At 40.7% G+C, this 26,883-nt stretch overlaps 1 protein-coding gene across 2 annotated transcripts; it reads left to right on the top strand.

Moving 5' to 3' along the window:
* The first annotated feature begins 1,311 nt into the window (after positions 1 to 1,311).
* ngef (neuronal guanine nucleotide exchange factor) lies at positions 1,312 to 26,883 on the top strand. 2 transcript variants are annotated; one of them, XM_023961608.2, is made up of 15 exons: positions 1,312 to 1,977; positions 9,279 to 9,348; positions 10,717 to 11,055; positions 11,294 to 11,358; positions 14,622 to 14,872; positions 16,455 to 16,615; positions 16,695 to 16,847; positions 17,973 to 18,102; positions 18,201 to 18,275; positions 18,557 to 18,646; positions 19,715 to 19,872; positions 23,524 to 23,682; positions 24,482 to 24,561; positions 24,635 to 24,739; positions 24,808 to 26,883. In XM_023961608.2, the coding sequence occupies exons 1-15, from the start codon at positions 1,758 to 1,760 to the stop codon at positions 25,065 to 25,067; spliced, it is 2,316 nt and encodes a 771-aa protein (XP_023817376.1). In that variant the 5' UTR covers positions 1,312 to 1,757; the 3' UTR covers positions 25,068 to 26,883. The 2 variants fall into 2 exon arrangements, with proteins under 2 accessions (XP_023817376.1, XP_078786088.1); XM_078929962.1 differs by lacking the exon at positions 1,312 to 1,977 and adding an exon at positions 7,776 to 7,806.

Raw genomic sequence — 26,883 nt, 5'->3', positions numbered from 1 at the left:
CAGTAATTGCTGCTCAGCTGGATCAGGGTGTTCAGTCAATCAGAAACTGGGCTGATTCAATCCAGCTAATCAGCATCTACTGAAGCAGGGTTGGCTGCAAAACAAGCAGGGCGGCAGCCCACGAGGACCGGGGTTGGCAACCCCTGCCCTAAAGTGTGCATGTGGGAGTCATTGTTTTTCCTGCTACAGCCTGGCAATCTGTCCAGGGTGTGCCCCGCCTTCGCCCAACAGTAGTTAGGACAGGCTCTGGCAACCCCCCAAAGGGATGTACTGCGTTAAGAAAACGGATGGATGCATCTGATTGTGTCTTAACTTCTGTGTGTTCAAAGCTTCTGTGTGTTTCTTTTTTGCAAATGCCTTTACTGCAGACACAAACAGTGAAAGAAGCCAAAAATGCCAACAGAGGATCTCTGCTGTTCCATCAGCAGCAGCAATCAGCACCTCTCAACCGCTGGAAAACGATCCCACCAACAAGAAAACTCACAGATTTCTGTATTCTTCCAGTTTTTTTCTCAGAGGGTTTAATGGGTCTCGTATCATGAGAATCATGGTAAATCAAGCAAATGTGAGCTGACACGGGTGTCCCTTTGCCTGTAGACGTTAACGATGATCCATGTTTACAAGTTCCACTCACGCTGAGCTGGATTTAAAAACGGGATATCAGAAAATCATTACAGAACTTTGTCTTCAGTGTCAAACACAAAAAAGTTTGCAGGTGGGGTTGTTGCTGGAAGAAAAAAAAAAGTAAATCTGATTTCACATCTTCATAAACAACATTAAGGACTCTTTTTGTCCCAGAAGTCCAGGAATCAAAGGTTTTTTCATTAAAGTTTTCATCAGATTTCTTTTCCACAACAATTTGCCAAAAATGAACTCGAATCTATTCATTCTAAAGACTGTGATAAGCCCTCTGTGCTTGGAACAGTAGAGTCCTCTCCTTGAGGGAAGTGAGGCTGGGCAGGGTCACCGCTTGTCACAAACATGCAGCAGAGTTACAAGCTTCATCTCCTGTGCAAAGGTCACGCTTCATCACATTCTGGCAGAAGCAGAACAAAAGCTACAAATGCTTTGCAATTACTGCATTTCAATTCTCTAAAGGCCCTGTCTCCTCATTTGTGAGCAGTGATGAGTTAGTGTCTGACCAAAACTCAACTAAATGACAAAAAGTCAAAGTGCTTTTGTGGTAGTGAGTGGAGCTGCATGTCTCAGCTTCAGCGCTGTGGGATAATGTGAACTTTAAACTCTTGCGGTCAGCTGACTCCAGATCAAACTGCAGCAGGGGCCCTGACTGAGCTGCTCTGTAAACACTGCACTCATGACAGTGGGATTCAGCCCAGGGCACAAACGGCAGGTTCAGGGATGAGAGGCAGACATGGATGTGAGCGGATGCTTTCTGAAACAGGTGGCTTTTCCGGTTCCACGACAGCTGCACTGTCAGGGCCCAACCAGCTCAGGAATGTTGCAGTGTGACTGGGTGTGTTGAGAGAAACCCGGAGAGGAGGGACAAAGATACGCAGTCATAAATCCAGTGATTACAGTTCAGCCACCGACAGTGCCCACAGTCCTGCCTTTTACAGCGCTCATCGATCCTGACGTCTGGCTGACCTCAGCTTTTGGACCTGCTTTCGTCCACAACTTTCCGTTCCAAAACATGGATTTGCTCCTGGATTACGGATAGTTAGGACAACAATCTCTGTATCAGCTTCCTCCAGATCAAGTCAATATTTCCAAAGTGAAACGGGGACAGGAGTCTTGTCATGTCTGTGATAGCTTTATTCCGGAGCAAGTGGGGACAGAAAGCACAGGAAGCCCCGAACAAGCAGCGGGTGACAGAGGTGGTCCAGAACAGTCGCAATGTAGATGATGAAGATGAAGACTCTGCTACCGGATTCAGCCGAGAGCCCATCCGCAGGAACTCGCGCTTCTACCGCTCCATGAGGAAGAAGAAGACGGCAGGCAACACCGAGCAGACTGACAGTAAGACTGTGCTGTTTGGTTTCAGCTGAGCCACATCAGCGCTGCTGTTTCATACTGATACTTCCAAAGGAAACTGCCATCAGACTGGTTGGTCAGGGAGAAACTGATTATGGAAGTGAGTGTGAGATTGCAGGGCATCACATGACTGTCAGCGGGGCTCACACACTCTGAGTGCTGTGTTCCCCCAGTCTCAGTGAATGCAACACAGCTTAGACTTTGGTCAGAATCAAGGCGTCAATACTTTAATACTTAACTAATCAAACATGACAAACATTAAATTACAGCCATTAAGACACTAAGAATGATAACCAGTTTCACTAATGAATCCCTTTTCATTTTATATTATAAAAAAACATCAAAGCACTTCTGTATATTGTTAAAAATAAAAGCTTTGATAAAGAATAATAAAATCAGAAATATCTTTATTGTCATTGTTGTACAATGAAGATTGTGATACCATAAAAAATGGCGTCGTTCTCCACGTGTTTTAAAGAATATATACTATTAAGGATTGAAATAATCTAAAATGTAAATGTAAACTATAAAAAAGAGCAAAAATATGTAAATTAAAAAACATGCATTGCACATGCATTCTATACATTGGACTTCCTTAACCAAACATTTCACAAGTATGGTAATCACACAGATGTCACAGTGTTTTTTTCTGTTTTCAATAGTCTGTATTTTGTTCAGCCGGTTGACTGTTTTAGGGGAAAAACACTGTTCTTTAGTCTGTTGGTGCAGGCCTTGTGAGATCTGAGGGAAGCAGCTGAAGCAGACGGTGGTTGGGATGGAGGGAGTCTTTGATGATGTTTTTGGCCCTACTAAGATGCTGGGGGCTGGTGATGTCCTCTAGGTGGGCAGGGTGGTGCCGGTGTTCTTCTGGGCCCAGTCAGTCACCTTGCGTACCTCGCTGGAATGAATAAAAGGATGGAAGGAGAGGGGCAGTCGTTGCTTTAGGTTGCAGATTAAAGACTTGATTCAGGGCTCTCCCAAGTCTTGGAGCTCTTCCACTGATCCCATGACGGCCATGTGAGTGAAACAATCAGAAGCAGGCCGTGAGGAGTAAAAGGAGCAGAGTGTGACATTAAAAGAGGATGTCTGAGGGCTTTCTCTGCTGCTGAGTGGAGGTGCAGATGGAACTGGAAGGCCCTGTCGCCTTTTGACATGTGCCAAACCAGGCTGTCACATCCAGAAAAAACACCTATTGTAAATCCTAAAAATAGATGAAAACATGCAACATTTTGCATGAATAGACCTAAATTGATTATTATTTCCAAGTATCTAAACAATTTAAAAAACAAAAAAGACAATGAGGTTGTGCAAGCACAACAAAGAAGCTACATATTAGCACAAAATTGCACCAATACTCAGCCATAGAACTATTCATAAAATACTATCACAAACATTGACTCTGACATCATCACATGCTTGGAAGAGAGTCAAAAGGAATTGACGCTTATCTAGTCCTTATGCTGGCACCTGAAACCCAAACATACAGCAGAACATTCTCCTTATTTTTCGATTTTGTTATTTTATCGTCTGACACCACACTGCAAATGCTCCAGTATAATCTAAGCTAAGATAAGATAAGATAAGATAAGATAAAGCTTTATTGTCATAGCTTGAAGACCCCTTTGTATTTATGCTTAAACTGTTTGCACCCTAGTTTAACACGACTGACCAATTTGCAAAATCCTTTTTAGTTGTGTGAACCGAAAGAGCTTTAAGGTTTTAATGGCCTCATTTAATTATTCAAGTTTTTTGAATTCTACCTAACAACAGACTGTTCCGGGTTTATACAAGATTACAAAGCAGTTTTACATTTACTAAATCAAAAACATGGATTAATTTAGAGTTCATGAATGATGAGTTGATTTGATCCAAGCATCCCATAAGCTTTACAATCAATTCTTATGGGCCTTTTTGTACATTGATTGAATTGATTGAAGTGAACCTTTGAGACAAATGTCTCCTGGTCTCTACACTAAAGTCAAAATATGGTCAAATCAATTAACATGATGGATGATGTGACTTCCAATCCAGTACATGGACCACCCTCAGCAGTATAGCAACACTTTTAGCCATCTAGTTTTGAGTGTCTTGGGTTTAACTAATTCTATCATTGACTAAAACTATTTGATTTCAATAATTCTTCACATATTTACATCAGTTGGAGTTTATTATCCCTCCTGTATTTTCTAAATAGCACAAATGTAGTCTAAATTTAGAGATACATTTATTAAATTACAGTTTTTCTGTACCTTGTCAATGTCTAGACTCTAGAGTAATCAGATTAAAATGTGGCTGTAATTTTCACCAGATCTCCTCATTGTTGTATTTTCTGCAAATAGTATAAAGTTCAAAATTCTAGATCATTCACATGTGAAATTGTTGTATAATACAAATAATTTATGACCCAAAACTGACTCCTGGGGATGGAGCATGCAATATCCAGCTTCACAAATTAATATTTGCCTGTCAAATAGTTTCTGACACATTTTAGAACAATTTCCCCTAATCACACCCCATTTTTATTTTTTTTTTCATTTTAAATGTTTCTTTCCCAGGACCATCATTTATGTAAAGTATGAGATGAGTCATGAGTACAAATGTTGCCTGCTAAATCAGGTCCACCCCTAAAAGAACTCTATTCAATGTATTCACGACATTTCCATTTGTTATTAAAGGCTTCTTGCTATCAGAAAAAACTAGACCAAATTCTCCATCCAGTCATTGAAGGTAGTATTACTGACGTTCTAGATGTGTCATCAGAATCAGAATCAGAATCCTTTAATTGTCATTGTACATGATGATACAATGAAACAGCAGCCTTGGAGTGATGAAGATAAATCAAATAAAATAGAAATACTGTTCTCACATCTCTAACAAAAACATTTACAATATGTACAGAAACAGTTAAATATTAAATATGTATGGAAAAAATAGAATGGAATGAGTTGATTTGCTATGAGCGCAGCATATAAATATTGTGTGTTATTGCACAGAATTCAAGATATTGCATCCATTTGTAGTAGTCCGTGATTCAGTATTTTTACAAAGTCAGAGTGGGGTGTAGTTTGTGGAAATGTGTGAATTCCGGATGGTGTATGCCTGTGGAAAAAAGCTGTTCCTTAGTCTGTTTGTCCTGGTTCTGATGGACCTGTGCCTTCTGCCAGAGGGCAGCAGATCAAATAACATGACATACTGTTTGAATTAAGATGTTTATTTGATTTCAACAAGACTTGTAATGTTTTGCACTCCTAGCAAATCATCCACAACTATTGACATTTTATCTGGAATCTCTTGTCTAAACCTGTTTTGTCCTGCATAAAGTGCTGCACCTTGTCCCAATTGTTTTCACAAACCACATCATGTTTCTCAAGATCAAAGTCCATGCCCCTGACATTGTTAATCCACGCTTCAGATAGTGCATTTATATTGTGAGAAATTACTAAGATAATGTTTTGTTTGAAGTAAATTAGCATATTAGTGTTAAAGGGAATTATGGATATTCTTCCTTAGTTGTAATCATGTTGTTGAACATTTCTCCTGTATCGTATTGGCACTTCTTAGTGTTCGTAAAAAAGTTATGGTTCAGGATCTACGTCATTCTAGAGGCTTAACAGTAGTAAGAAGCCGCTGGTTCAAATCCTAGCCGGGTACGCTCTGAGTGGAGTTTGCATGTGTAGGTTTTCTCAAGACACAACTGCAACAAATCTGGTTTTTCCATCTGCAACTGAAAGACATGTTTTCAGCCTCTAGCTGGGCACAGGCACTTCAGTTTCCTCCCACGTCCACAAACCATTAAAATCAGAGGTTCATTGGTGACTCTCACTGAAAGACAGCCAGAGTACCATAGGTTCCTTTGAGGAAAAGCGTTGTGTTGGCGAGAAGAAAATGCGCTTTCAAGCTAAGTGAACAAATGCTTACTTTGTCGTATCTCAAGGGCTGGATAAATTCATGACTTATTTGCAAGCAAGTAAATGTAATGCTCAAAGAATTCAATATAAATCGTCACTATGTTACAAATCATAAAAATTATGACAAATTACAGGCGAGGAGCCCAACAATAAGCTCCAAGAACTACAAGGAGGCTATGCTGCACAACAGATGTTGACAAAAATGGCTAAATCCAGTGAAGCTGTGACAGAAGCTAGCTATGTTGTGGCTTTGGAAATATTGTAAAAACAATGGATGCTGAAAGTAGCTGACATTGTCTGTCCAGAACAAAAGAAAGTCTGTCAAATGATACAATTACTAGACGAGTAGAAGATCTGGGCAGCAACCTCCGACAGCAACTGGGGAAACATCTGGAGGGCCTGGTTAACTGTACAAATGACACTTGGTCATTAAAGTTATTAAAAACAACTTAATCTGTTTATCTATTTTTTCACCAAAAATTGACCCCCAGTCTAGTCTTGAGTTCCTAATTTGGCCCTCTGCCACAAAAACTTTTGAGAACCCTGCTCTAAGTTGTTTTTGTGAGTGTGTAAGAGAGAATCTAGGTATGTATGATTGTCTGTCTCTAAGTGGCCCTGCAGTGAACTGACAAACTGTCCAGGTTGTCCGAAGGTTTTTAGGTACACTCTGGAAACCCATTGACCTTGAACTGCTTTAAGTGAGTACAGGGAACGGATGGATGGATATCATTCTTCAAGTTGATGTTCTGAGCATACATGTTCAACTCCAGCTCATTCTGCTCAGTGTTCCTCTTGAATTGGATCAGCCACAGCAGGATGTGTGGAGTTTTTGCTTACTGCCATGTAGCGATGTCATAGCTGAGTGACATTGTCAAAACAGAGACATCAATCTTCAACGTGCCTTAATGTTTGTTAATAGTTCTTTACTTGCTTCAGGGCTGGTTTCAGGGTGTCTTTCTTGCATTTTATCTCAATATAATGTTTGCAGTTTGCATCCAAATGTGCAAAGTGTCAAATTTTCGCAATGTTTGACTTAATATTTCAATTAGCAAAGTGCCAGAGTTTTTTATGCAGTGTGTGGATTTCACTGAGTTCAGCCCACATCTCTCTCTGTCACTCCACACAACACAATGTCTGCTGTGCAATCCTCAGAAATTAGACCTCTATTCCAGCCTAAAATCCCTGCAGCCGCAGCTGAGGTAATAACAAACCACAGAGTGGTGTCAGACTGCTGCATATTTTAAATGTAATGGGCTTTGTGCATTTGTCTAATGTGGCTTTACATTTTAAGCAGACACAAGTGCTGTCAATCAAGCCGTTTCTGGAAGCAGGACTGCATCTCCTGCCTGGGAGTACAAGGAACCCTGAATATTTTGGACACGTGTCCTAAAAAGTGAAGGTGGATGCTGTGTGGAGATTTCTCCTGTGGGTGCAGACGGAAGCTTTGACATACCATTTTACCCAAGGGGATTATTTTGAGAGCTCTTAATTGACTTTCGTTTGATAAACTGAGGTTGGATTGTATGTTTATTTCCTTCACATTTACAGTGGGTCATTTTTTGGAAACAAAAGGTTCAGCTGCTGCAGAACAGATAAAAATCACCTCTCCCTCAAAAGGCACCAATTCCTCCACAGTATGACCCCTCTCATTAATAAATGAGTCACAGCTGGGATTCAACACTAACACATGGTGACTGCTTCCATCCGAGCCTATAGGTGTTCAAAATGTGTTTTCTCCACCTATAAACATCTGTGGGACTTCAATTCTGGGCGATTCAGAGTTCAGAGTGGAGGTGAGACATCGCTGGTGTCTCCACAAGAAGAAGGAGGTTATTCCACTGTCAGTCTCAACAAAAAAGGCTGCAGAAAAGCTCTAATTGAATGAACACGATGTCCTTTATGAACAGTAAGCAGTTCTGGATCCACTGGAGACTCTTCAAGAGACTTCCTGATGAAAACTGAAAGGAGCGTTGAGATCGTCTTGATGGAACAAATGCGTAGCTAGTTTCTCTGCCTTGCGCTGCTATTTCTAATTTTAGTGATGTTACGCAGGAAGCCGTGTTAGAAAGTTGTTTGTGCGCCAGTGGCCCGGCACACCTTGGTGAGAGTGTTTTGCTTGGCTGCAGGCCAGCCTGCAGCTGAGCATCATCCTCAGTGACGTGTTTATTATGTGGAAGTTCAAAGAGCAAGACTCTAAAGCAGACAAGTGGGTGTGACAAAAGAACCACTAAGAACAGAGACAAGCTAAAGGGTCAGCAGAGACCAGAACCACAGAAAGAGAAAGTCCTTCAACAGGTCCAGAACTTCTCTGAAGACTGATCTGAACTTTGTCCAGAAACCTTGAAAGAATCTGAACATAATAGTGATCATGAGAACATTTTAAGGATTTTATTTATTTCTAATTTTAACCTTTTTTTGTTGACTTGAAGTTGAGTTATAGCAACTGGACATGAAATCTTCTTCCTTGAAATGTTTGAAAAGTCCAGTTGTTATGACTCAACTTCAAGACGTTACCTGCATGAATGAAAACCTTCACCGACGTTTTGGGTTGAGTTAATTGAAATTTGCTCATTCATAAAGTAGAATGACAATTTCTAACTTTTATCTTATTTCCTCAAATGAGTCTAAAACAAGCAAGAACGCCCCTTTAAAACCAAAGAAAACATTGAGCTGAACTCAAAAATTCATTCATGTTAAGAGAAAGTTTCTGTAGACACCCTTGAACTTAATTCATCTGAGTATCAGTGCTGATAAAATAACATTTGAAATGTGTTGTATGACAAATATTTTGTTAAAATGTCTTGTTAAATGTGACATTATTAAATGGTAAATGGCGTAGACTGTACTTGTACAGCGCATTTCTAGTTTCCTTAAAGGCCCAAAGCGCTTTACAGTCACAGAGCCATTCACATTCACACACTAAAAGGGGTAAAATGATCCTAATAAGGGTGAAAGGTAATCTTTATTTCTACAGTAGTGAGCAGCTGTCCCCTACTAGGTTCCTTTAGGTCAAACTCCTGTTGTGGGCCTAAGAGTCAGAGTCAGGTTTGCCCTATAACCACCTCAGTGTGAGCCTTGAGCTGCCCCTGCTTGTGAAAAAAAAAAGAAGCACGAACCAAGTGGTGAGACCTGCAGAACGAATGAGGGAGGAGATCTAAGAAATCTGCAAGCTCAAACATTTGTGATAGAACTGAGATTAAGCGCAGTAGCACTCTGGGGTTCATGAGTTTTGTTTTTACTAAACCTCCGTAAAGCTGAAAAACAGAGGAAAAGAATCCGTCCCAGTGAAAAAACAGGGCCTTTCACTATTTTCTGTATATATTTTTCTGCTCAAGTACCTAAAACAATCAGTAACAGCTCCTCTCCCCCCTTTTCCAGGTTCTGGAGTGGAGCACAGAGCAGAAACCTCCTCTAACCAGAGAGCCTCACTGCTGTCAGTGGATCGACAGTAAGTCTTTCTCTGAAAATGGACACGCACATAACCCACAACACTCCCATTCATGGTTTGTCTCTAAGAACATGCACCTTTAGGGACATGATGAAGCACTATGCTGCAGGTCTGCAGGATTTGTTCTTTTCAGAAGGAAAATATACATCACTGTTCTGCTGCTGCTGCTGCTATATTTATCTTTCAATTGGAGAAAGTTACAAAAAAAGAGTTATCTGGTTAGAGAAGAAGCTCCTGGAACAAACTATGAGGCAGAAACACAAAGCATTATCCGGAATGCCAGTAATCCTTCATGACGCTGCGATTGGGTAGCAGGGAAACAAAGGAGGCAGCAGCTGCTCCTTTACTGTTCTCCTAAATGAGTGCAGATCCTTTTGTTTCCTGTCTACTGTGAGTCAGAGGCCCAGAGCACATTTGAAGAATGCTGCAGAAATGCTGTCTGCCTGTTGGAAGAAAAGTGTTCATGGGAAACAAAACGTTCCGGGACTGCTTAGCGAGGCTCCTTGCAGCTCCAGCAGATTATCTAAAGAAAGCTCCTCATTTTGCAGGGAAATAGCTTGAAGCTGCAGAAACAAATGCTCAGCTCAACCTGTGCTACTCTGATATCTGCACTCCTGCATGCATGCAGCCCTGGTTGTAAAGCAGGATCAGTCTGCAGAAGGGGCTACAACATAGTATTTGCTGCACCCCCTGCCGTCCAACAACAGCTGGGTCAGACCCCCCCCCCCCCAAACCACCATAAAAACACACACCAAACAGAGTTCAGGAGACCCTGAGCTGCGCCCCCTGCTGGAGAAAAGAAATTGAACATTTTCTGCAGGTGAACTGCAAGCCAAGGGTGTGTAATCATTGTCAAGAAAGGGTCTCATAAAAAATGTGGTTCCACCTACAACTCCAATAATCAGGTAAAAAGCTGCGTCATACAGGCTAGGCAGACTAGCTCTGGTAAAAGTTTAAACTACAAAGATAAGTAGCAACAATTGCACAGACAATCGCAGTGTTTTTGCACCTAAAAAGACTGCTGCTTCAGGAATGGACAATAACTCACCTGAGTCTGCTGCCACAGTTCCTCTGAGCAAAGGAATCAGCTGTGTTGTTAGCACCCAGACTTTAGCTGGAGTTGGTCAGTCACTGCAGGGCATTATGTGTGTTTATGATTTGTCAATGTGATCTTTTCATTTGGGTTAAAATTTCAGAAAGTAAAAAAAATGCACAAATGAGAACATGAGAAAAGTGAACCCTCCGAATTGTGATTTAACACAAAAAACTGATGTGGTCCCTGATCTGAATATGCATGTAATGAAGGGTGAGATGCATGTATTGAGTGTTTTCATGTAGCACAAGTACTTTTCTCTTGTTTAACCTCAGAGCCAGCCCGCAGCATTCGCCGCGGCTTCATCATCTCAGAGCTCCGTTGCCAAGCAATGGTGAGACAAGAAGCAGGCAAGCTTCAAGCAACAGGGATGCTGTGGGCAGAACAGGAGGGGTGGGAGGAGAGACGAGGGTGGACAAGTCAGCTGCCTCCATCAGCCAGCGAGACTTCACAACAGACCTGCCTTCTTATCGGACGCACAACTTCCACAGCCCAGCATCTGATAAACTACCTGAGCAGAGAACTTCAGCCTTCACCGTCCAGAAGATTGAGCATAAAATGGACTTGCAACAGCCGTCCTCAAATGAAGCAGACCACCACAACCACAACCACAGGTCAGACTTAACTACATTTTAATAAACACATTCTGTTTTACAGCTAAACCGATAAAACTGTAAATATGTTCATTGAAACTAAAACATATAGGTTTTGGTTCTTCACTTTTGCACCGGAGACCTGAGGATGCAACAGAAGGACTGTAACAACCCAGTGTTTATACAAAAAGTGAAGGTTTTACATTTCAGCGAATCGTGAATTAAAAACTTAAAAATGTATGTATGTGTCTGTTTTCAGGTTGCTGAGGAATGGAGAGAGCCCTCAGACAGCGCTCCATGGTCTCAACATCATCAAAAGTGTTGGTGAGTAACCGCAACTCATTAATGCTGCCCACTCCCCCACTCCAACACGAGGCATGAAAATACTCTATGTAAAATCATGCGTCAAACGTGCTCATGAAAGCAGCTTTGAAACTGCTAAGAGGCTTCAACATTTTGTGACATTTCTGATTCCTGCTAACATCAGGAAGCTTGGTGACCATAGAACCACAGAACTAACAATAACTCTTAAAGTCCAGAGCAAGAATATGTTTGTGCCCCTCCTCCACCCTGTGCCTCTTGCTCTTATGTAACTCTGCCAAGCTCAACACCCACTAAACCAATCTGCAGTATATGACAGTGAAAGATTACACAACGAGCTTGATTTGTGCAGAAACACAGTATGTATTGCCAAACTTTCAGCCCACCTGAACCTTCATGAGATGCGAAAGTATGTAGATCTGCCTCCTCCTCATTTGTTGTGTGGCATTGCAATGCTGCAATTTTCTACAGGACCAGCATCTACTTTGCAATATGCTTCACAGGAAACAATTTTAGAAGATCTTCCGCTGTCATCCACCTGAAAAGCATCTGTGAGGGATCAAAGTTTCAGACCGCAATGTCAGATGCTTTGCTATGGAGCAGATGTAGTGCACAGGTAGTGATGGTCACTGCAGCAACACAAAAGCTCATGGTGGACACTATTAGCCATAGAGCCACTAGCTGAAGAAAGAGTTTTGTAAATCTTGATTACATTTTAGGACACTCTGTATATGGTTAAATACAAACTAGAACTTTTTGAAGTCCCAGAAAACAAAGAGTCAGTGATAACACTTTGTTCAGGCCTTAAGACTCAACCCTCAGAAAGATTCTAGATCACTTTGTGGGCTTAGGAAGGGAAGTCACTAACATGACATTAATACTTAAAGGACAGTTTAAGAAGTACAGTGCAGAATAGTACTGTATAGTATGGTGCAGTATGGTTGAGTAATGTATGGTACATGTAGTACGGAAATGCACAGTATAGTACTATGTTTTTCACTTTCAATACATCCTGTTTGGGGTTGCCACAGCGAGTCAGCTTTCATTGATTTGCACAGGTGGCAGAGAGTTTCTACGCTGGATGCCTTTCCTTACACAAGGCACAGGGAGATCCAGATAGGCACAAAAGGTTTTGCCTAAGAGAAGCGAACCCAGGTTTTGTGAGCGTAGGACTATTCTGTGTGACAGTCCTACTCCCAGCCATCTGAGTTTATGTATGCAGTAAAAAGACAGTATACAGCAGCATGGTCCAGTACAGTGCAGTACAACACAGTACTGAATAACATAGTAGTAGGTTTAGGGGCTGTCATCTGAAAGTTAGAAGACGTTTCACGTCTTCTAACTTTAAAAACTAAGTCTAACCAGGTCTAACCAGGTTTTGTCTGAGAGTATTGACTGGTTTGAGATGAACTGGGAATTTATGTTGTCTGAAAATCCTTTTTATATTTTCAGACAGGCCTGAGATATAAGGAATTGAAATACTGTTCCGTTTAGGCTCTTGTTCCTTCTTGTCTTGTTTTCTTGTATGTTGGGATCTGGTGAATGCCCAGTTGGGATATCCACAGGTTTGGAGGGCTTGGCGGATATGTTGCTCTTCTTTCTTCTCGCCGTCAGAGCTTGTGGGCACCTCCTGGGCTCTGTGGTGTAATGTCCTGATCATGGCTAGTTTGTGCTGTAAAGGGTGGTTTGAATCAAACAACAGGTACTGATCTGTGTAAGTAGGCTTCCTGTACACTTCAGCCTGGAGCTCTTTGTCATCTCCAATGATCACTGCACAGTCTAGAAAGGCTAGGGTGTTCTCCTTTGTGTCTTCCCTGGTGAACTTGATGTTCTTGTCAACTGCATTGATATGATCTGTGAAAGCCTCCACTTCCTGGATCTTGATCTTGACCCAAGTGTCGGCCACATATCTGAACTAGTGGCTTGGAGTAGTACCTGGGAACGAGTTCAAGGCTCTTCTCTCGACTTCTTCCATGTACAAGTTGGCCACAATGGGCGAGATTGGAGAGCCCATAGCATCTCTCTTTTACCAGCCAATTCAGAATTTACAAAGCCTTTTGGATAAGAGGTTTTCTAACTTTAAAAATTAAGTCCAGATGACAGCAATACTAGTATGATGGAATTAACCTGGATGAATGAGAGTCTTCATAGACACAGTACTGTATAGTACATTGTAAGTAGTCCAGTACAGCACAGTACAGTAGGGCATGATACAATTCTTTACAATCCAGTGTAATGAGGACCTCCAGCAGCTGATTTGAGAGTTCATCTCTTACTGCAAGGGTGTCAAACTAATTTTCACCAGGGGCCACATTAGCATGGTGGCTGTCCTAAAAGGGCCAGATATAACTTATACGTTTAACAAAATGTAATGATTAATAAATGTAACCACACATTAATGTCAAATACCTCATTATTTATTTATTATAATTGTTTAAAGTGACAATTGCAGTTGCATAGAAAACATATGTTTTCTTGTTACTCCAACATAAATCCTTTTAAAATTTTTCCGCTTATTAAAACCCCCATAACTCCATTAAAGAAGCATCAAACTGTCCAAGTGCATAAAGAATAATAACATAAAACTGAGCTAGGAAGAACATGTATTACATATGTAACATTTTACAAAAAAAGGCTGCACACAGCCTTGCATCCAACTGATGGTTTGATGACAACAATTTGTCTGCATACACACATACGACCTGCAAGCAGTAAATAATTACAACAGCAGCTACACTTAAATAATATGTAAAAAAAAATATTTTGAGAAATTAAAAACTTTTATGATCTCGCCAACAAGACACATGTGTCTTATTGGCTTGTTATTGCCCTCTCTGTGGTTAAAGGGTGGATTGTCCTTTAGGACTATTTACGCTGGGTAACTAATTACCAACCTAGGGCTTCAGGAGTCCCAGATTTAGGTTCATGACTCTGGGTAGGATGGAGATTGTTTAGGCCAAATGTTCTATCTTGAACAGTTAGCACAAATAATAATAGTGGAATAATCTAACAGATACACAATACAAGAAACTCCTAAATATGGTGACAAAATCAAAGAGACAGCCTTCTTTCCATTGCTGCTGAGTCATGAATCACTGAGTATGAATGTGCTCTTTCTGCTGAAGATAGAGAGACATGTGGGCAGATTAATTAATGGAGTGCTTTTGGACAGAAATCTTACAGACAGAAAGAAGTAATGTTAAAATGAGAATATGCTAATGAAGATGCCTACATAAGAAACTCATCGTTTTGTTTTCACACTTTAGCTTTCCTGTACCAGGAATACAGAGACACATCCAAGCAGCAGGAGATTGAGCAACGACGGCAGCAAGAGAATCTGTATCCGGGGTCTAAAGGGGAGACGGAGGCGGAAGCAAGTGCCGGCACATCCCAGCCGACACTGCAGCTCCAGCTGAGGAACAACACCCACTCACTGAGCTTGTGGCAGAACTTGGAAGCTGTGCAGAGCAGCGGCCTGCTCAGCCGTCTGTCACAAAATGAAATCAGAATGCAAGAGGTACACAAAGAAACATCCCACCTACCTGTCAAACGTGTTAGTGTTTTGGATCACTTTGCAGAGAAGCAGTGATTCAGCACCCAACCCAGGCTAATGGTACAAGACAGGAAAGATCACAGACAGAGCACATTCATGCTCAAAGACTGTGATCACAATTACAACCATATCAATGTTAAAGTGCCGTTAGCTGTCACACAGGTGTGTGAAATTTGTTCTCTGGATTTGGCCATCCCCTGCAGACCCAGCCACACTCTGGAACCATTCTGTGGTTTATCTCCCCAATTCTGCCTCCTAATGCTGAGATTGGGTTCCATTTTCAGAGTCTTTAGTATGACTCAGCAAGGATCTGAACTCACAACCTTCCAGTGTCAGGGTGGACACTCTACCGCAAGGCCACTGCGCTGGTTAGTTAGTTCAGTTAGTTCATGGGTTCAGAAGATCTGAAACGAACAACAGTGGTGACTTTTCACTACTTTCATAGTAAATGAGAAACTCCACAAAGCAAATCTTAATATTTTACTTGCTAAATGTCCAGAGTTTAGCTTTATATTGCCAAAAGTCTTTTAACTGGTAAATGATAGTACAATAGAAGTGCAAGGTTTTAAAAAGATTAAGTGAGTCCTTGTAGATTTTTAGGAAAACAGTTAGTTGTGAAAAATGTTAAATGCTCACTAAATGGTGGTCTGGTTTGAGTTCAGTCTGGGTTACAATTGAATTTTGTTTGTTTATAAAGGGCCAGGTTACAGCCAATGTTTCAGCCTAGCTGCAACACAAAAGGCAAGAAATATCTAATCTAGATAAATTATTTCAGCATGCCAGATCATTATAATTCAGTTCAGTTCAAATCCTAGGAAGAAACCAAACTATCTTACTTGTCTGCCATGCAAAAGACCACCAGATCACCTTGGAGGGGTTTTCCATGTGATATTTGTATTGAACAATCAATACAAATAGCTAACTTTGCCCTTGTAGCTTCTCACTAGCATAACGGATGTCACATAAGTATCTAACAACAGGCTTGCAGAAGACGTATCTAGAAAAACAGCCAAATGAAGGCCCTTGAGTCCTGGAACAGGAGAAGAAAATCACCACAGAACCAGATTCCTTAAAAACCACCACCTGCCACGACCAGTTGGGGCTGAGAAGGCAGCAAAGAGACAGACAAACACAAAAACTCTGACCCATCTGTTAAATGGCAAAGAGGATTTGTTCATAACAGCACCAGGGAGAAAACAGGAAAGACAAACTCAAAACCTTTGTAACATCTGTTTTAGGATAGAAATAACAAGTTGGTCATTGTAGTGGCAGAAAATCCAGAAATTTATGTTATAAAATAAAGAAACAGCCAATGAATATAGAGTTATTATAAAATATCAGTGGATTTGGACTAAGGCTGTCTGGATGTCTAGAACTAAAAGCGGTTGGTGTTCCTTAGAAAAATGCACTTTTTGGAGCTGTAATTTCTTTTTCAGAGAAAGTTTGTATGAGTATAATATTTGTATAAGTTGTTTCTATGAACTTCAGGAAGTTGTGGGGCATCATCACAACATTCTCAAATATCTTGTTTTGCTTCTCTCATTAGGCAATGTTTGAGCTAGTTACCTCGGAAGCTTCATACTACAAAAGTTTGGAAATCCTAGAGACACACTTCCTGCGTAACCCCCGCCTGATTAACACCCTCAGCCAGTCTGACACGCATTTCCTGTTCTCAAACATTGAGGAAGTAATGGAAGCCAGTGAAAGGTAGGAAGAACTTGTGCTGAAAAAGTTTATCGTTGGCCTAAATCTGATGGGATTACAGGACGCTCTTCCATGCTTTCAGGTTCCTGATGGATTTGGAGCACCGCATTGAGGAGGCAATTCTGATTTCGGATGTGTGTGACATTGTTTTTCACCACGCAGAAAAGCACTTCAAAGTCTTCATCACCTATGTCATCAACCAGGTGTACCAGGAGAAGACCTACAGGCGCATTTTGTGAGTAGTTGAATGCAGGTGTTTCACTCCAGGTTTATCGGCATGAACATTTATACATCAGAGAAAAGTACAGCAGGTGTCAATTATTACTTTTTCACATTAAGTGTGAGTTCTTGAGCAAGACCTTTCACGCCAATTCCAAACCTGGTAGCCACAGTGTGCTGGTCCCCAGCCTGGATAAAATACAGGGTTGTGTCAGGAAGGGCATCCGGCGTAAAACTCTGCCAAACTAAATGTGGAAATTAGTGAAAGCTGATTCGCTGTGGAAATATCCCCAAGAGGATATGCAGAAAGGTGAACAAAAAAACATAATTTAAATGAGATATATATATATATATATATATATATATATATATATATATATATATATATATATATATATATATATATATATATATATATATATATATATATATATATATATAATAAAAAATAATGGGACTGTGCGCAATCTGAATCCAATGTTATCCTGGTAAACATCTGCATGAAGCAAAGAAAGCTTCATAACAATTGTGAGGATAGTTTTCTGCCTCTATTGCCCCTCCCTTTAGATCAGAGGGACAATTAAATGAATCCTATGTTAGTGAAGGGCAGCATTTCTCACATTATGTGTTCTCTCTTTGTTGGTATGCTCTCTTTTAACCCCTTCATGTTGTCTGTCGCAATTTGCAATGTACCAATAAATCCAGGACTCCACTAAATTAAACATCACTTTAAACAGAAAAAAAACTGAAGAATAGTTTTTGATAGAGTTGGAAATAAAGTCAGGCATGAAGGAGTTCACCTTTTTTTTTAAACCTGATACTGCAGCTCTTTCAGACATTCCAACTGCATTTATTGGAAAACAATGTGCCATCTTTTATTAAGTTGATTTCTTTTTTTATAAAGCAGCATCTGCTTGCATTTTTTGCCTTTATTTTACTTTTCTCTGTTGTTCCAAATTGACCGTGGGAGACTCCAGACTGAACTCCTTACTGTGGGAGATCATCAAAACACCAGTTAAGATTAGATAAAAGATGAAACATCGAAAATTCAAATCTTTCCTTTTCCTCTTCTTGGATCTTTGGTGCACTGAAGACTAAACACAAGTGCCTGAAATGATTTATACCATTGTTTTCTTTCCAGAGAGGAAAATCAGGCTTTTCGGGAGACCATGGCTGAATTGGAAAAACATTCTTGTGTTAGGGGTCTGTCTTTTACCTCCTTCCTCATCCTCCCTTTTCAAAGAATCACACGACTGAAGCTCCTTGTGCAGGTACAGGCTTCTCCATCAAACATAAAAAGCTTCTATTTGAATTTGGAGAAAACACTGGTTCATTGAGAGAGCTCATCAACATCTGCGTGTTTGTGCAGAACATCCTGAAGACAGCAGAGGAACACTCAGAGAGGGAGACAAATGCCATCAAAGCCCATCAACAGCTGGAGCAGGTGAGTGGCGCTGAAGGGTTTCAGGGACAGCTTCTTTGGTAGAATGAAATTGTTTGTGAATAATTTTGTTTAACAAGATGATTTGACATGTTTTAAAATATGGAGGCAGCTGCTGTTGAACAAACCGAAGGAACAGTTTAGGGGGGGGAAGAGATCCTAGACTGACTTTAAGTTCACTCACTGACCGATTTCTGGTTTCACTGCAACTGCTGCGGTCATCTCAGCTCTGTGAACCTCTGTGCTGCCATTAGTGGTGACAGTTTGAACTGTGTCCTTCTCAGATTGTGCAGGAGTGTAACGAGGGCGTGCGAAAAATGAGTCGCACAGAGGAACTGATCAGCATCGAGAAAACCCTGGAGTTTAAAACCAAGGTAAAGGAAGCTAGTGTGAGAGACTCTTCTGTCATCCACAACAATATGCAAAGCAAACATTTCAAAAGGAAATTGTGATTTTCCAGAGACACTCGGCCTCAGAGACTCATGAAAACAATTGGACTTGTACTGTCTATCAGGTTCAACCACATCAAAGAAGCCTCCAGCATTTGAAACCAGTTTCTCTGTAGTCAATATCATGGTGTTGCTCATAAGGAAACATTCTCACAGTGTGCAGACACCGCAGCAACACAAAAGGAACACAACCAGCAATAAAACACGTCAGAAATCAGTCATCATTAACACAAACATAACCCGTCACCATCTTTTTTCTCAGAGTTTGTTGTGGCACCTCAGTCCCTTCCAGGATCAATGATAACTTTCCACAAATGTTCAGCATAAAACATGTTGAGTTTGCTTCTGCCTTTTGATGGTGATTTAGGTACAATTTCACATCTTGCAACATTACCTTTAGGTAAAGAAGAGAAATTATTCATTCTACACTTGAATCTATTTCTCTTATTTAACTGCTTCAAACAAACAGTCTCAGGGAGATTGGATTTTATGCTATTGTATTCCTAAACTCTTGTAGAGAACATTATGACACATTGCACAACAGTTAACTTGAATCTTCCCAATCGATTGCACTGATAGAAGGGTCAATGACTAAATGTTTTGCCAGTTTTTTCATAAAACAAACTATTCCATGTGAGAGAAACCTTTTCCCTCGAGTAATTGACTTGAACCAAATTTGAAGCTGATATAAAAGTTTAAAGATCGTCATGATTTAAAATAAAAATGTAGTTTATCTGTGTGAAGTATGAATAATTCTTCTAACAAAAGCATGCAATTGAGAGAATTAACAGAAACAGTCATACAAAGGGCTTCCGCCTCACATTTTTCACATAATCAAGAATAAATCATTTGTGTTAATAATGAAACCAAAGGAGTTTTGACTGGTTACACTGGTCTAAGCAGCTTTTATGAGCAGCACACTAATGACCTGAAACTGTTTGTGTAGAGAAGACTGAGTAGGTGTGTGTCTCTGATGCATGTGTGTTTCCCCAGTCTGTGCCCATCATCTCACACTCGCGCTGGCTGCTCAAAAAGGGTGAAGTGCAGCTCATGTGTGGACCAAAGAGCACCAAGACCATGAGGAGCAGAAAGCTCCACCAGCCCATCTGCCTGTTCCTTTTCAACAACCTGCTGCTGATCACCAAGCGCAGGTTAGCTTCCAACGAGGACAACTGACCTGAGTGTTTGTGTTGGAGGATTGAGAACACTTTTTTGAGAAATAAACCACAGAAATTATGAGATTTTATTTGGCTGAACATATAACCAAGAAGAAGATGTGGCAACCAAATCACATTTGGAGTACCACAGGGGGCAGTGCTCGACCTGCTGTTGTTTCTTATGTCTATAAATGTTGATTTTATTGAATATAAATGACAATACCAATTTATTTTGGTGATCAACAACTTCGGTTTGTTCAGACAAGATCTCGGTGCATTTGTGCACTGGAGACACATTTAAATGTTAAAAAAATAGCTTATTGGTCTTAAATTCTCTGAGTTTAAAGAAAACTAATACATTGATCAACTACAAATCAGAATGCAATTATGAGAATGATGAAATTAAACAATTTATTCAGGAGTTGTTCTAGAAATCACTGTTGAACATCAAATGCTGCCGCTGCTGATAATATAAAAATTTGTGTGGCTGTCCTTCGTGTGTCAAAGTTGACTGTCTTGAGTTTGAAGATTAAAAATGACAGGCTCTCATGTGGGCTGCTAGCCCAGCACGGGATCTGCAGAAACGATCACATCTCAAGCATTTGAAATGGGTTGAAGTTGTTACGGAGTGACGCCAGTGATGTGCCCGTTGGTATTCATGTTGGCGTTGGTCTTCAACGGTTGTCATGACTTTCTTTAAAGTTTCACGGCAATTGGATTTTTGTGGGGCTTCTTCTTCCCAGTTGTAGTGTGGGATGCCTGCTCTCTTCATGTGTCGCTTTAGCACATCTTTATAACGTAGTTTCTGTCCTCCTTTGTCCTTGAGAAAGTTCAGAGTAGAAAACTGCTTTGGGCAATCTATTGTTGGGCATCCGACATACGTGCCCTGCCCATCAAAGTTGTGACGATGTTATTAGGGCGTCAACACCAACTGTGTTGGCATGTCTCAAAACCTCAACATCTGGAATACGGTCTTGCCACTTGATGTTGAGAATGAAGCGAAGGTGGCGGAGCTGAAGTCTTGTTAGAGCCTTGATGTGTCCGCGGTAGAGAGTGGTACACTCGATGGAGTATAGCAAACAGGGGATGACTGCGGCTGCATGTACCTTCACTTTACTGTATAGTGCTGTTGCTTACCTTTCGGCATATCCATTCATGAGTCGCCACAGGGATTGCCACAGGTGGTTTTAGCAAGCCCAGGGAAAAGCACAGGGGGTCCCATGCTTGGGGCTCCTTGTGCCTAAACAGTTAATAAGTAGCACAAAACTGTAATATAGTGTCAACAATTTGATAAACAAACCTAAATGCTTCACACGAATAATTCACAAATATTCATCACAAATAATTGTTTTACTCCTAAAAAAACATCAAAGCCAACTTTGTTGTTTAAAATAGAGGTAAAAATTACAGTAGAAACCAAACGAGATTAAGCTGGAACATAAACCTGCATCTTGATCATTTTAGTGAAAAAACAAAAACAAAAAAACAATGCAGCTGAATTTTTAAACAGAAAAGAAGGAAGTTTTACAAAATAAACATAAAAATTGTGACTCCGGGGTTAATTATTGGTGTACTGTTATCTAAACCTGTATTTTTAAACGGAAATACCTAAGATTATTCCACGTGGTCTGAATATACGACTTTTGTGCAAATAGTTTCAGTCTAATGCTGTTTACTCTCTTTGTGTACAAACATTCAAATTTGAATGAGTGATCTGAAGCCCACTAGTTTGCTGTGAGAGACAGTCAGGTGTGCCATGGGAAATATTTCAGTTTCACCTCCAGGATATCAGCTTTGTGTTCATCCAAACAGGACCAGGTATAACACAGAGTAGTTAGGAATATGAAAGATCAGAAAATACATTTTTCATTGCGTTTATTTGATTCAAGACACTGATCAGAATGACCAGAAATTCCAGTATTGTATCTGGTGAGGTACTGGTAACCAATGAAGCTGCTGGAAGACGGGTGTAATGTGGTGAATGGAGGGAGTTTGGGTTTTGGGTTATTATTCGAGCAGCTGAGTTTTGAACCAGTTGAAGCTTACAGAGAGTTTTTTGAGGAAGTCCAGAAAGAAGGGAGTTAAAGTAATCGATACGGGAGGTGATGAGACTGTGGACTAGGACAGCAGTGGAGTGAGGGGTGAGAGAGGGACGGAGACGACGAATGTTACTAAGATGTTATTGATGTGGGCAGTCAATGAGAGAGTGCTGTCGAGGATGACACCCAGACTCTAAACCTGAGGGGAGGGAAATATGGAGGAATTACCAATTAACAATTACCTGGGCAAACTTTAACGTTTTCCTGTTGAAATGTATTATTGAAAATGATTTCAACTATTAGAAAAAAACGGCTGCAACTTCCAGCTTTTTGTGTCTCAATTGTTATAAAAAATGCTGTGGATGGACTGCACATCAATACAGAGTTTCTTTTTTTACATTTAACCCATGTGCTATCTTAGATGACCCCACCCTTACATTGACGTGTTCTCCCTACCATGACAAAGGTGGATAAAGGTGGAAAGATTTCATGTAATCCATGGACACCAATGAAGATCACAAATCATTGAAGAAAAAAGGTTTAGAACACTGTCTAGTGGGTCTAGATGACCCAACTCCCAACGTTAAAGTGCCTAGGATAGCACAAGGGTTACGGTTGTTAGTGTGCTTTGGGATTTTTGTCAAGGAAAAAGTGGACCTTGACTAAAAAAAGGTTGACTGCTCTAAAGGACTCACTTTGGGAAGATGAAGCTCACACATTCAGTGAGGACACAAAAATTCAAGCTTTGAAACAACAGTTAACTACACACACGTCTATGTTTTGACCCTTTTTCCTAGGACTCACCAAAGTCCAGTTTCCTGCCTTATGCTATGAGCGCATCTTATGCTCATTTTACAATTGACGAGTCCACGAGTTCCGAAATAAAAAGTCACTAAAAACACATTTACACAGACATCACTGACAGACCACAGTATGGCTGAGGAATAATTAAATACAAAATTAAACGACAAAAATGTGTTTAGAAAAAGGGGACTTTGGGTTTAAGGAACAAATAAGGTAAGGTTTTCCCCTTTAATCCTGTGTTTGGTGAGCAATGAAGTCACATGTCCTATTTACCTAATCTAATTACATGATTAGATTCTTATGACGATTGTCATTGATCGTCGTTGTTGGAGAATGGCTTGATGAAAAATTCCAGAAGCTCAAAACAACAAAGCAAAACCCAGCAGCACAACATGGAAAAAGGGTGGAGACAAGGTGACAAACAGAAAAATACAGAAAAACGTGGACATGGATGTAGCTGGTACTAGCTAACGAAAGCAAAAACAGCTGCTTGTTTGGAAAATTTAAATCCGGTGGGGTGTAAGGTGAAGAGGAAAGAAACAAACCCCAGAACAAACCATGTCCCAAGACGAGGAAACTAAAATTAAAAGGCACTAATCTGCATGGTTTCCTCCAAATCTGTGTCAGTGCATTCTTTACGATTAGCAGCAAAACGTGAATGTTTTTAATAATTGTTGTGTCCATGAAACAGGCAGCACTGTTAAACTGTTGAACTCGACTTTTGTAAAGCTAATCTAGAGTCTAAGACCACATTTAAATCATGTGAATGCTCAAATGATTAATTCATCAAATTTGTTAACAGTGGGGACAAGTTCCAGGTTCTTGACTCATGTACACGGGCCATGCTGAGGACTGAAGATCTGGAAGACCAGGGTCAACAGCTGGCCTTTGTCTTCAACCTGAAGATGCTGGAGAACCAGGAGGACCGGACTGTCACCTACATGATCAAGACCTCCAGCATGTGAGTCTCAGTGTAGAACACTGCAGGAAAAGCCTTCTGGTTTAGTAGTAGATTTAAACGAATCTACTGCTCAATCTCAACTGGACGCTAAAACCAAAATCAATTGTTCAAGTGTAGCTTTAATAGGTAAAAAATCAACTTCTATGAAACAATTTTAACATTTTCAGTCAATGTTTTTCATGTTGGCCATTCTGAACTCTGGCTTAGAAGTAGAAGTAACTAAAAACTTTGCCACAAGCTCCATTGACACCAGAATGAAAAGATCATGTGCTGCCATCAACTGTTGGTTATTTAGTGTTGTTTCAAACAAAAACACAGAAGTATGAGTGGAAAGAAAAGGAGTGGTTTGGACAGTCTGAGAACTCAGAACTGAAAAGAACGGGGAAATTACTTTCATGTGTCAGTTTTCATCTTAGTATATCAGACTTGGATTTTTTTTTTGTCTACAGTCCTCCACACATTTCAGGTATTTTGCAAAAACTAAATTGAAAACATTTTTTTTTGTAAACTGACTTTTTCAAGGGAGGCGTTTTCTTTTGTTGTCTTCCTGGGTGTATTCTGGCCTCCCAAGAAGCTATTTTGAGACATCCAGAAACTCTTCTAAATGCTATTTGTAATTACTTGCCTGTGGTGGCAGCCTATGAGGTCATCAGCTTTACCTGTTAGCAGAAAGAATGCTTTTGATCATGACTGAATCTTTTCCCAAGATATTTGTTGGCATGTGAGGCTGCCTGTGTTACAGTGAAGCAGAGGTTCACCCATTGGTCTTGCATAACTAATACCAGCATTCATCTGACAGGAGCGATAAGCTGCGATGGATCTGCGCACTTACCCCTAACAGGCGCACACGCTTCACGTCTGCAGGTCCTCAGCATGCAGGTGAGAGGCCTGTCCACACTGCACAGTTCTGCTGATGTATGCAGGCAGAAACTCAGGATGTGTGCATGCTCAGACTCTCCACAGGTCCAGTGTATTCAGTCATACACCGCTCAAGAGTCGGATGAGATCTCCATTGAGATGGCGGATGTTTTAAACCTTCTCGAGAGAACCAAAGATGGTGCGTGCAGCAGTTTTTGCTCCTGAGGATTGGCTCAGCTGTGGATCTCATTATCCTTTGTGTTGTAGGCTGGATGATGGGTGAAAGACTCCACGATGGAGAAAAAGGCTGGTTCCCCAGTCGAGTTGTCGAGGAGATACACAGCAAAGAGGTGCGAGCTCAGAACCTGAGGGAGGCTTATAGAGTCCAGCAGGCCCATGATAGCGGAGGAGGCCCTCAGGTGGGGACCAAGAGCGGCATAAGAGCAGGAAGACGAGTGGGAAAGAACCCGGACTTCTCTAGCCGCTGGAGTGTAAATGCTGGGGACAGCAATGAAGGAACACAGTGAATGACAGTCACCTTAAGAAGCACTAAGAGAAGCATCAAATGGACTCATGTCACCTCCCTCCCTCCGTGACATCCTTATTCTCTGCACTGAAGGGTTAAAACCCTCATTTTGTGTGCACCTTCTCACACAGACCTGTGAATGTTTGTACAGAACTATTTGTGTGCATGCAGTCTGTTGTGTAACCCTGAACCCTACAGGCATGGAGGATTGTGTTGTTGAAACACCTGACAACTATGGAGGACTGTCAGACCACAGATCCATCCACATCCTGTAGCACACCACAAGAGGACGCACAACACTCATAAACTGATGCACAACGCCAATAAACTGATGCATAATGTTCAGAGAGACACAAACTGAGGCACATCGCTCACAAACTGATGCATAATGTTCACAGAGTTGCACAGTACTCAGAGGAGCAGCTGCTTAACAGCAGCACTGTGAAAGTTAAAGAAATCATTGTGTAATGAAGGACAAAACTAAAAATTTTCTTTTGCTCTGTAAAGAATTCAATTTTATTACTCGGGCCTCTGCTCTGCTTTTGGTTCTGACCCAGATTTGGTAATAAAGAATCAAGCTGCTTCTGCAGCTGAAAGCAGAGACGAAGACTGTGATGAAGATACATGACGAAACAGAGCAGTTTATTTTCCTGCCTCCTTTTGAGTGTGAGCATGTGACTGCTCTGAAATCCATCCTTCAATGAGTAGAACCAGAGATGGAGAATGCCCACGACAGCAGCCAGTTTGCTCAATTTGCAGATCTTTTCATGCTACAGCAGATCATCAGATCAGCTCATTGAAGCATTTTTTCTTTAAGCTTCCTGGAAGATTTTCCACAGTTTTCTTCAGCAATGCAGCTTCTTCTTTTTTTAAGAATAAAAGTAAAGGCTGGAACAGGATCTGTGCACACCCATCAAGGTTGTTCACAAGTCAAGCAGAGAGGCGGAGTCAGTGACAGTTTTTGTGAGGTACATGCAATAAACCCACAAGCTGTAAAATGATTGAAACACGACTTCATCACATGAGGCGCTGCTCTCCTCACTCCTGGAAGACTCTGAGCTTTAGATCCAGTGTTTGGACATTTTTTCAGACTAAAACGATGTGAAGCAGTTTGGCCGTCAATCTTCTGTCTGTGGACTGAGGTTTTGTGGGGGTTTTCCCTGTGCTGACATGCCGAGCTTTTGTAAAAAACAGTGAAAAAAGAGACACAGAGCACCTCGGCCCCATCATTCAGACAGGAACCAGTGCAGCCGAAGTTCGTTCTGACAAAAAAGGTTGACCTGAGCAGGAACATGATATTTAAGCTAAATGTTAAGTTGGCTGAAAAGACTAGTGATTTTGAAATTTGCTGAAACACTTGGCACTGCAATTTTGTAAGGACTAAATGCTAAATTGGCTAAAAAAAACTGGAATTTGGATGGGGATTTGTTAATGTAAAAGCTTGTCTGATCAAAACAATAATGTTTCTGTTTGGACAAATATTTGGTGGGAAAATTAGACTAAAGAGTCATCCTTCTCCTTGCTCCATATGGAGTTCAAACCTAAAAACCTTTATATTATTCTTTTATTCCCTTTTGCTTTTCATGAAAAACAGAAAATTTGACCTTATTAGAATGATCTGAAATGAAAGTAACTATCCCAATTATAAATATGTATGTTGTTTTTTTGCCTTTTGTGTAGCGCTTAGGGACAACCTTGCATGTGAACTGGCGCTTTATAAATAAAATGAATTGAAAAGAGCTAAACGGTTTAGAACTTACACACTAGCTGAGATTCATTTAAAACATTTCATATAAAAACATTCCTGCAGTCAAAAA

The sequence above is a fragment of the Oryzias latipes genome, chromosome 13 (genome assembly GCF_053564925.1).
Source record: "Oryzias latipes strain Hd-rR chromosome 13, Olatipes_Hd-rR_3.1".
Taxonomy (NCBI): domain Eukaryota; kingdom Metazoa; phylum Chordata; class Actinopteri; order Beloniformes; family Adrianichthyidae; genus Oryzias; species Oryzias latipes.
Note: the sequence above shows the minus strand (reverse complement) of the source record. Positions and strands in the feature narration are given on the sequence as shown.

Bases quoted from the DNA above. Each gene is read 5' to 3' on its own strand.
- ngef (XM_023961608.2), top strand. From the start codon at position 1,758: ATGTCTGTGATAGCTTTATTCCGGAGCAAGTGGGGACAGAAAGCACAG. The intron at 11,056-11,293 runs GTCAGACTTAAC...GTCTGTTTTCAG, and splicing joins CACCACAACCACAACCACAG to GTTGCTGAGGAATGGAGAGA. The intron at 16,616-16,694 runs GTAGGAAGAACT...CCATGCTTTCAG, and splicing joins GTAATGGAAGCCAGTGAAAG to GTTCCTGATGGATTTGGAGC.